This window comes from Tamandua tetradactyla, chromosome 21 (assembly GCF_023851605.1).
Source record: "Tamandua tetradactyla isolate mTamTet1 chromosome 21, mTamTet1.pri, whole genome shotgun sequence".
In the NCBI taxonomy this organism is placed as follows: domain Eukaryota; kingdom Metazoa; phylum Chordata; class Mammalia; order Pilosa; family Myrmecophagidae; genus Tamandua; species Tamandua tetradactyla.
In genome coordinates, this window is record NC_135347.1 from 55381155 (window position 1) to 55392012 (window position 10858).

The following is a 10858-nucleotide window of genomic DNA, read 5'->3' on the forward strand; positions in this document are numbered from 1 at the left end:
GAGGAACCAGGGCCCCTTCTGTACTCACTATCCACCTGCCACTCCTGCCCCTCCCTGCCTGCAATGGTTTAAAACTGTTATAATGCCCAGAAAAGATCATGTTCTTAAAGCTCATCCATTCCTGTGGGTGTGGGGCCCATTGCAAGTGGGATCTTTAGGGGAGAAGGACCTTCGCTTAAGTTGAGATGTGACCCACCTCATTCAGGGTGGGTCTTAATTCTCTTGCTGGAGTCCTTTGTAAAAGGACAGAAGACAGAAAAAAAGCCAGAGAAGCTCAGAGAGAAAAGCCAGAGAAGCTGAGAGAAGGAGCATCCAGAGGCTGAAAGTACCAAAACCCTGATGTGAGAAGGACCAGCAGATGCCGCCATGTGCCTTTCCATATGGCAGTGAAGTCCCAGATTGCCAGCAGTCTTTCTTCAGGAAGGACGTATCAGCCGGCTGATGCCTTGATCTGGACACTTTCTTTCATGGGCTCAGAACAGTAAACTTGTAAGTAAATAAGTCCCTGTTATAAAAGCCACCCCACTGCTGGTATATTACATTTCATCAGCTTTAGCAAACGAAAACACTGTCCATGCAATGGTATATGCATACTCTGGCCTTACATAAGAATCCTACTTCATCTTAAACCGACTACCTTAACTTCTGTCGGAACTGATTGTATTAATTCACAATCTGAAACAGAAATGGAGTTTCGCAAACATGCAAAGAGATCAGTTAGGTTTTTGAACATATTGTCAGGTTGTAGTGAAAACTTTTAATCCACTTGCCATCTTTTCTCCCACTCAAAGAAATAGTAAACCCTTTAAACTGAGGTTTGAAATGAAGTAATATGGAAAAATATGTTTCTTCTTTCTTAAAAAAAGTACATATTATATAAAGAAACTACTCTTAGACAATCAGAAATTTGAACACACTATTTGATCCTATTTAAAAATTATTAGTAGACACAATAATGGTATGGTGGTTATGTTAAAAGAAATCCCTTGTCTTTTGCACATACATACTGAAATATTTGGGGACGAAATTGCATCTGGGGTTTATTTCAAAATATCAGAGTGGTTGGAACCCTCTTACACTGCTGGGGGCGGATTTAAAATGGTGTTGCTATTTTGGGAAACAGCTGGCAGTTTCTCACAAGGTTAAACATAGAGTTCCTACACAATCCAGCAATTTCACTCCTAGATATATACCCAGGAAAAACGAAAATATATGTTCATACAAAGACTTGTCATGAATGTTCAAAGCCACATCATTCATAATATCCAAGAAATGGAAAAGAACCAGTGTCCATCAACTGATAAATGGATAAATAAAATGGGGGCATTTTGTATTTATTATATCCATACAATGAACTATTACTCAACAATAAAAAGAAATGAAGTATGGATACATGCTACATTATGGATCAACTTTGAAGACGTTCAAAGTGAAAGAGGTTGGTCACAAAGGACCACGTATTATATGATTCCGTTTATATGAAACGTCCAGAATAGGCAAATCCAGAGACAGGAGAAGTACATCAGTGGTTACCTAGGACTGGGAAGGAGGTGGGGAGAGGGGAATGATGGCTAAAGGGCACGAGGTTTCTGTTAGGTGTAAGGAAAAAATTTTTAAACTGATCATGGTGATGGTCACACAACTGTGTGAACATACTAAAAGCCATTAAATTGTACACTTTAAGTATACAATGGTGTGCAAATTGTCGGAATAAAACTAAAAGCAAACAAACAAAACTCACAAGGAAAGGCAGAAAGTACATTGGCCATGAGTTATAATTATCGAAGCTCAGTGATGGGTTTAGGAGGTTCATTATAATATTCTACTTTTATATGTTAAAAATTTTCCTTAAAAACAAGCATCTCGCCGGTCAGGAAGGTTCATATCAAGAGAGATCAAAATCTGTTCTAAAGAAGATGATCAAATAAAGGGGGGGAGGAGGGGAGAGGAGCAGGAGCAGAGGAAATAACATACCAAAGGAAATACGGCTTTAGTCAGGAAGCAAAAATTGCTAAAAAAAATAATAAAATAATAATAATAAAAGAATTTTCCTGAGAACCTTCCGACATACAACCTTGAGTGGTCTCAGTGAAAACTGCTATTCATGTTAACTGTGCTCATCTTAAGAGTCCTAGAACACATGCAGCAGCACGTGGTTTGTCTTTAGTGACAACACCGTCCTTGAAGCCAAGAGACTTTTGGTCTGAACAGAGTCCTCTACCATTCACCAAAACTTGCAGAACCTACCTGGAGAACTGATGCTATGCCAGCTCCTAACAGTATAACCTCATCTGTAAACCCATAAAATCACCTCTATTTCCACAGGGTAGAAGGTCAGTCAAGCACATGTATGAAGTTTAAACACAATAAAAGTACCTGCCTGCACCTGAACAGCCCCATTTCTAGGGCTGTAATCAACAATGCTTTCTCAAGTATGCAAGAATACAAGACCACAGATGCTCAATGCAGCACTCCCTCACCCAGTTACAAACAGGATACAATCAATATTAATCAGCTCTCCATTCTGAACTTCTGATATCACTAAAACAATTCCTGGCATTAATAGTAGGCACTATAAGTGAATAGTGAATTGGAAAAATAGCAGAACATTATGCTCCCATTAGTACAATAAAATTATAAAATACATTTATTTGCAAAATCTAAAGACCAGAAAGATACCCAGTGAATTAAAAACTGTGGCCATCTCTGTGGAACAGAGTAGAGGAGAAGGGAAGGGGAGAATTTTCCCTTTTCATTTTACTTCTCCATATGATTTGAAACTTTTCTCTAAAGGAGTGCAACTTGGTATGATCCTTTTCAAGGGCAACTGGGCACACATGAAAATTTAAAATACTTGCCCTATGATGCAGCAATTTACTTCTAGTAGTTTATCCTGTATGTATACTAGCTAAAGTGCTCAAAAATACTATATGTACCAAAAATATTTACTAGAATATTGTTTATCATGGTAAAAAATTTTAATAATCTTAATATCCATCAAAAAGAGACTGGTTCAGCTCTCTATGCCTGACTTCCAGGAAAGATGGTGGAGATGGGAGCTCTGGACTCTTCACCTCCAGCAACAGCCAGAGGACTGGCAGGAAGTATCGGACACAACTATTCTGAGGGCCCAGAGGCCAGAGGAGCAGTGGACAGCATCCAGGGAAGAAGACTGAGCAGCTGCCGTAAAGTACTGTACTTCATGGTGGCTGCTGGTGCCAACCCCACTCTCAAGGTGGCTGGCTGCTGTAGACCTTGAGGGATGTGGAAGACCTCTTCCCCAAGAACCAAGGGGCAAGCATGACCAAGCATCATCAAGGCTTTTGATGGGCAAATTCAGATGGCTGGGTCCTGTCTCTGAACTGCTGTTTTAGCCTGCTTCAGACAGAATCAGCAACAGCCACTATTATGACCCTGCCCTGACAGGACTGGAACCAGTAGAGGTTTAAAGACACAGTACCTGCTAAGGGCTGCAGGAAGCTGTCAGTAAAAAAAGGCTTTCTGACATCTCTCCTAAACCTCTCCCCAGGGTACTTGGGAACTGGTCTGTGATTTTTTCAGGGTTCCAGGCCCTGTTTTGGCTGGGAAACACTGATTTTGGGAAGACTTCTCTGGGGGGACCCAACTCCCAGAATTTATCCTGCAAGCAAAGGAGCTACAGGCAATGAAATGATGGGAAGTTAAAAAAAAAACAACAAAAAACTACCAAGGCAAAAGAAAAACAAAAAGAACAGATCAAGATACCTGGAGAAGGAACAGAGGAAAAGATTTCTGTGTGGGTGAAACAACTGCACAAATAGTGCAATCTTAAAAAGTATATATATATATATATTCAAGGCAAGAATCAGACAAGAAGAGACGGAAAGATCTCATCAGTTAAACACAGGCAATTCTACAAGTCTAGTATAAATTGAACCAAGTGTCAAAGAAGATCCTTAACACAAAGTCAATCAACAATCTAGGCAAGACAGAAAAACTGCCCTTCAGCATAAATTCATCAAGATTATCAGATGCCTAGACATCAGTAAAAAAAATTATAAACCATTTTAAGAAACAGGAAGATATGACCCAGTCAAAGGAACAAATTAAAACTTGAGAGAAGACACAGAATTTGGAACAACTAATCAAAGATGTTCAAACAAATCTCCTAAATCAACTCAAGGAGATGAAGATAAATCTGTCTAAAGAGATAAGGGATATTAAGAAGACAACAGATGAGTGTAAAGAAGAATTTGAAAGTATGAAAAGAAAGAACAGAAATTATGGGAATGAAAGGTGGAATTGAAGAGATTAAAAATACTAGAGATTAAAAATAAACTAAAAATCAAAACAGCAGATTTGAACAGGCAAAAGAAAAAATCAGTGAACTAGAAGATAGGACAATCACAATCTTACAGACAGAAGAATAGAGGAAAAGAATGGAAAAAATTCATCAGGGTCTCAGGAATATGAATGTCAGCACAAAACACACAGATATACATATTTTGGGTATCCCAGAAAAAGAAGAGAAGGGAAAAGGGACAAAAGGAATATTTGAGGAAATAATGGCGGAAAATTCCCAACTCTTATTAAAGACATAGATATACATGCCCAAGAAGTACAACATACTCCAAACAATAACTCCTAATAGACCTACTCCTAGACACATACTAATCAGAACATCAAATGCCAAAGATAGAATCCTGAAAGCAGCAAGAGAAAAGCAATTCATCACATACAAGGAAACCACAAAAAGACTAAGTGCCAATTTTTCATTAGTAACAATGGACGCAAGAAGGGTGTGGGATGATATATTTAAGGTACTGGAAGACAAAACTGCCAACCAATAATTCTTTATCTGGCCAAATAACTTCATTACAAAATGAGGGAGAGTTTCAAGTATCCACAGATAAACTCTAAGATCAGGAATGAGACAAGGATGCCCTCTGTCACCACTGCTATTCAACATTGTGTTAGAAGTTTTAGGTAGAGCAAGAAAAAGAAATAAAAAGCACCCAAATTGGAAAGGAAAAAGTAAAACTCTTATTATTTGCAGATGGCATGATCCTATAAAGAAAATCCTGAAAAACTACAAGGTGACTTGAACTAATAACCAAGTTCAGCAAAGTGGCAGGATACAAAATCAACATACAAAAACAGTAATGTTTCTCCATACTAGCAATGAGCTACCCAAGAAGGTAATAAAGAAAAAAATTCTATGCACAATAGCAACTAAAAGAATCAAGTATTTGCGAATAAACTTAACAAGAATGTAAAGAACCTGTACACAGAAAACTACAAAACATTGCTAAAATAAATCAAAGAAGACCTAATAAGTGGAATGACATTCCATGTTCTTGGATAGGAAGGCTAATTGCCATTAAAATGTCAGTTCTATACAACTTGCTCTATGGATTCAAAGCAATACCAATCAAAATACCAACAACCTACTTTGCAAATCTGGGAAAGCTAATAATCAAATTTATTTATGAAGGATAGTTTTTGAATAGTCAAAAACATCTCAAAAAGTAAGAATGAAATGGCAGGACTCACCCTTCCTGACTTTAAAACTTATTATAAAGTAGTCAAAACAGTATGGTACTAGCGTAAGGATAGACATATTAATCAATGGAATAGAACTAAGAGTTCAGAAATAGAACCACAGATCCATGGTCAATTGATTTTTGACAAGGCTCCCAAATATACTCAACTGGGACAGAATAGTCTCTTCAATGAATGGTTTTAGGAGAACTGATATCCATATCCAAAAGAATAAAAGGAGAACCCCTACCTCACACCCTATATAAAAATTAACTCAGAATGGATGAATGACCTAAATTCAAGAGCCAGTACCATAAAGCCCCTAGAGGAAAACATAGGGAAACATCTTCAAGATCTAGTGCTAGGAGGCAGCTTCTTCTTAGACCTTACACCCAAAGCACAAGCAAGGAAAAAAAAAAGATAAATAGGACTGCCTCAAAATTAACCTTAGTGTTCCAAAGACTTTGTTAAAAAAAAAACAAGTTAAAAGGCAATCTACTCACTGGGAGAAGATATTTGTTAACCACGTGTCTGATAAGTAGCCAGAATATATAAAGAAATCCTGCAACTCAACAATAAAAAGTCAAATGACCCAATTAAAAAACAGGCAAAGATTTGAAAAGATATGTTTCCAAAGAGGAAATACAAATGGCTAAATAGCACACGACAAGATACTCAACATAGGAAAATGCAAATCAAAACCACAATGAGATATCATTTCACACCTACTAGAACGGGTACTATTAAAAAATAGGCAACTACAAGTGTTAGAGAGGATGTAGAGAAATAGGAACACTTATTCACCGCTAGTAGGGATGTAAACGGATGCAGCCACTGTGGAAGACAGAGGATCCTCATGAAGCTAAGTGTAGAACTGACATATGGTCCAGCAATCCTGAAACTAGGTATATGCCCAAAAGAACTGAAAGTAGGGACTCGGACATTTGCACACAAATATTGATAAAGGCATTATTCACAATTGCCAATTGTCCATCAACTGTTGAATGAATAAACAAATGTGGTCTATATATACAATGGAACATTATTCAGCTGTAGGAAGGAATGCAGTCCTGATACATGCAACAACATGGATGAACCTTCAGGACATTATGCTGAGGGAAAAAAGCCAGAAACGAAAGGAAAAATATTGTAGGATGTCATTGGTATAAACAAATTATAATAAGCAAATTCATAGGAATAGAATCTAGAAGATAGGTTACAAGGGAATAGAATGAAAGTACCACACTAATGCAAAGTGTCAACAGTAGGGGGATATGTGAGAATGTGGTATTTTTTGTATGACTTTTATGTAAATCTGTATCCTCTCTATAGCAATAATTATAAAACTAATGCTAAGTGAAAGAAGACAGACACAAAGTACTATATACTGTATGATTCCATTTATATAAAATGTAATTATAAATAAACCTATAGACACAGAATTAGATTTAGTGGTTATGTAGAGCTGGGGAAGGACAGAGGGATTAAGAGGTGAAAGGGATATGAGGTTGTTCTTTTTGGAGTAATGAAAATGTTCTAAACTTGACTGCAGTGATGAATACACAACTCCGTGATTACACTAAACGCCACGGATTGTGCGCTTCGGATGGACTGTATAGCATGCGTACGTAGCTCAAGAAAACTTGAAAAAAGGAGACTGCTGAGCCTGGCACTGGCACTCTGGGATCGACAACACCTTTCTGACCAAAAGTGGGAAAAGAAGTGTAACAAAATAAGGTGTCAGTGGCCGAGAGGATTCTAATAGAGTGGAGAGGCTACTCTGGAGCCTACTCTTAGGCAAGCTTCAGCCAGACATTGCTACTTCTCATGGTTTTGCTAACCCCTACCGAAACAATTCCTGCCAACCCTAAAGAACACCTAGGGCTTGATCTGAGATTCTACCAAGGTTCCATGCATTACGATTATTTTCCAGAAACCTACAACGCCCAGATGGGTTCCTAGGCCAGATAAGACCTGAAACCCAGAGGGGCCAGCCTCTCCAGAATATCAGTTATTTCTATCCCCCTATCCCATATTATGGACTGTGCTTTCCAACATGAAAAAGTCAGACTGAGCAGAACCCAAATACCCCTAAAGATTGGGAGAAAGATCCAAGGAGAAGGTGGAGTTATATAGAGAAGATAGGCTTTAACAAATGAGTATGACTGCTGAATCACTACATTGATATTTCTTTTAGACTCCAGTGTGTTGGAGCAGCTAGAAGTAAAAACCTAAAACTGTGGAATTGTAATCCACATGAACCTCTGAAATCTGTTCTATAACTAATTGCTGCGATGTGCTTTGAAATGTATTGCTTTTTGTATATAGCTTATTTTTCACAATTTAAAAACAGTATAAAAAAGAAAAAACAAAAATCATGTCCAGCTAAGAAAACCATAACAAAAGCCAAACACAGACTTAACTAAAATATGACCTATCAAGGTTAATTGGTAACTACAAGGCAAGCAAGTCCCTAAATACAACCAAATACAACTTAAAGTCCCATCTTCATGTTCATTGTTCAGTTCTTTCTAATTATAAAATATTGGAAAGGCCCCATTTCTTTATTAACAGAGGACTAATTTAAAAATTATGATATATCCTTCTATAACATTTTAGGGTCATTATAAATGTCTCATATTTATTGACATACTACTGATCAGTATCTATAATTCTGTACTAATGCAAAAAGATTTTCTATATTTGTGAAAACATATTTTATGCTTGCATGTGTGGAAGCATCTGAAAAGACAGACACCAAAATGTCAGCAGTGATTTCTCTGGGTTTGGGGCAATTTTGATTAAAATGTTATACTTTCTTCTCATTTTCTCCCTACAGTGATCATATACTGCTTGCATAATTAAAAGCCAACATTAAAGGGAAGTTCCAGTCTCCAAAAAAAAGAAATGGAATTACTGTATCACAGGAGACCTCCCATGCCGGTATTACACCTGTGAGAAACAGACTAACAAGGCGCTGCCTCTACTAGTCGGTCCCTAAGGGGAAGTCGCTGCACTTCTCTGGGTCCCCTTCCTATTTATTTGATATTACTCAGGTCCTTTAGGCATCGAGACTGTGCTGACCATGGTGATGGAGATGGAAATTTATGATCCAAAGGGGAGACAGATTAAACAATTACCAATTACTGTTGTGATAGGAAAGAAGGACCCTGATGGGTTTTTCCTTCCTTGCTCCTTCCAATCCCGTGTCCTCCTCTAAAACGAGAAGGTTGTGCTGAGTTTCCTTTTATGAGGCCATTTTATACGGTGAATCCTTTGGGAAGAAAATCAAACCTGAAATCTGATAGCAAACTGAGAAGCATGTGTAAGGACCAAGCTAAGAGGGAGTGAGCAAAGATGCATGCTGACAGCAGAATGACACTTGTGATGCTCTATTTGTTAGTCAAAATCAATTCAAAATTTCAAGTCGGGATAGAAACTCCGTGTATCTAAAATCCCCGTGTTTTAGCAAACCTTTAGGAAAGTTACCCTGAGAGGAATAAAAGTAGGCAGAGGCAAAAAAGTCAAAGTGTAATATTAAATAGCTTTGTTAACAAGTAACTTGATTTTTTTTTCTTGTTAAATCAAATTCACATTATGCTCCAGGGATCTCCCCTCCCCAATTCTCTGGACTCCTCACATTGTAAACAAGATAGAACAAGAAAAAGACTCAGGAAATGCTTCATCTGGCAACTGTTATCATAAAGTGTCGAATCATCTACATCCACAAATTTTTAGAAGTATTTGCACATGCCAGGGTTTGCTCCTGAATTTAAAGTTTGCAACTTTGAGAGACAAAGGCAAATGGGTAATTGTTCATCAATTTTCAATATTTCCCTGAAAGAAATGAATGCCTTTATTCTGATCCCAACACAAGGTAAAAAACCCGTGGCGCACAAGCTCATTACTGTAACACTCTCTTCTGTAACTAGAGGAAAAGACAAAGAATCGCATTCTTCCATCTAACTCAATTCAGTGAGACTCGCTTTGCACAATTTCTTCGGAAGAGGAAGGTAAGCGTGAGAAGCTTGCCTTTAACATCAGGTCTGCAAGTTTCGCAGAGAAATGGAAAGCTCTCTTTTGCGGCGACTCGAGGAGCCCGCAAACAGCCGTCCCCGGCCGTTAGCACCGCGTGGGCGCGTTCGCAAGCCAAACCCGCGTCGGCCCCGGCTGCGCATCGCGGGGTTCGCCACTCGACCCCCGCCACTCGGAGCCCAAGCAGGGCAGCGCCCACGCGCAGCCGACGGCCGCCACCTGCGCGTCCCCGCTGCGGCTCTGTCCCCGGGCGCGGGCAGCCTCCGGCCCACACACCTGAGCGGCTGCAGGTGCGCGTTCCTGTGCGGCCTGGACAGCCCGGAAGGCCCCCTGATCGACTGGAAGGCGGGGTCCAAAAAGCTCCACTCGAACCCCGCGTGACGCTGAGCTGGCCCAAAACTCGCAGCTGAGCCTGTTACACCTGCAACTCAGCGGGCTCGGGGACCCCGTGGTCCCCCACGGTCGGGGAACGCCGTGGGTCGACCCCAAAGAGGGTCCCTCCAGGGGTTGGGGAGGTGTGCAAAAAGCGAGCTGTTACGTTGCGGGGGCGCGCGGCTCCCACCTGCCCCACCCACGCCGCGCGCCACCAACTCGCACCGGCAGCGCCCCAGGGAGCCAGCCCGCCGGAAGTGGCCAGGGTGTGCGAGAAGCTCCTAATGACTTAGTGTTTGCAAAGAAACCGCCGCCGGGGAGGAGAGGCTGCGTCTCGGGTACCCTTCAGATGCGGGCACTCATCCCTTCCCGCCTTCCCTACACCACAGCTCGGGGTGGCAGGTGGCCGGGACGAGCCTCCCGTAACTAAGGTGAGGCGCGACCACCTTTCTTTGGGGCCATTTATGCTCCCAGCCGGGCTCCGCCGACTTCAGCCGCTCCCGGATAACCCAGCTGGTGGCTGCCCAGGTGCAGGGACCCCCCAACAGAACCGCCTGGGGGCTGCGGCGGCCCAGCACCCTTAGCGCACCTTCGGGACCCGAGCGGCGCAAGGGCCAGGCACCCACTCCCTCACCCATCCGCGCTCTCTCTCCCTGAGCGTCTCACCTGGAACCGCGGCGGTGCGGGACACAGCGGCCGCCAGCACCACCGCTGCCCCCAGCAGCCACGCCGCGCCCCCGCCTCGCATCCTCGCTGCAGCCCGGACGCCCGCCGTCACCTGGGCCAAGCTCGGGCCCCTTCGCCGGCGCAGAGAAAAACCCTCTCCGGCCCCCCACCTGGAGCCTCTGAGCGCGCCTGCCCCGGGCGGGAGAAGTTTCGCTGAAACCGGAGCCGCTGTGTGCACCTGCGGGAGTCCGCGCTGGGGCGGGAA

General features: G+C 41.6%; 1 protein-coding gene across 2 annotated transcripts in view; it reads right to left on the reverse strand.

Moving 5' to 3' along the window:
• LOC143665676 (proteinase-activated receptor 2-like) overlaps nt 1–10844 on the reverse strand; it is a 67442-nt gene extending 56598 nt beyond the window's left edge. For both annotated transcript variants that reach the window (XM_077139389.1, XM_077139388.1), the window contains exon 1: nt 10594–10844. In XM_077139389.1, coding sequence (XP_076995504.1) covers nt 10594–10675 — 82 coding nt within the window. In that variant the 5' untranslated portion in view covers nt 10676–10844. The remainder of the gene's footprint in view (nt 1–10593) is intronic.
• Nucleotides 10845–10858: the final 14 nt, after the last annotated feature.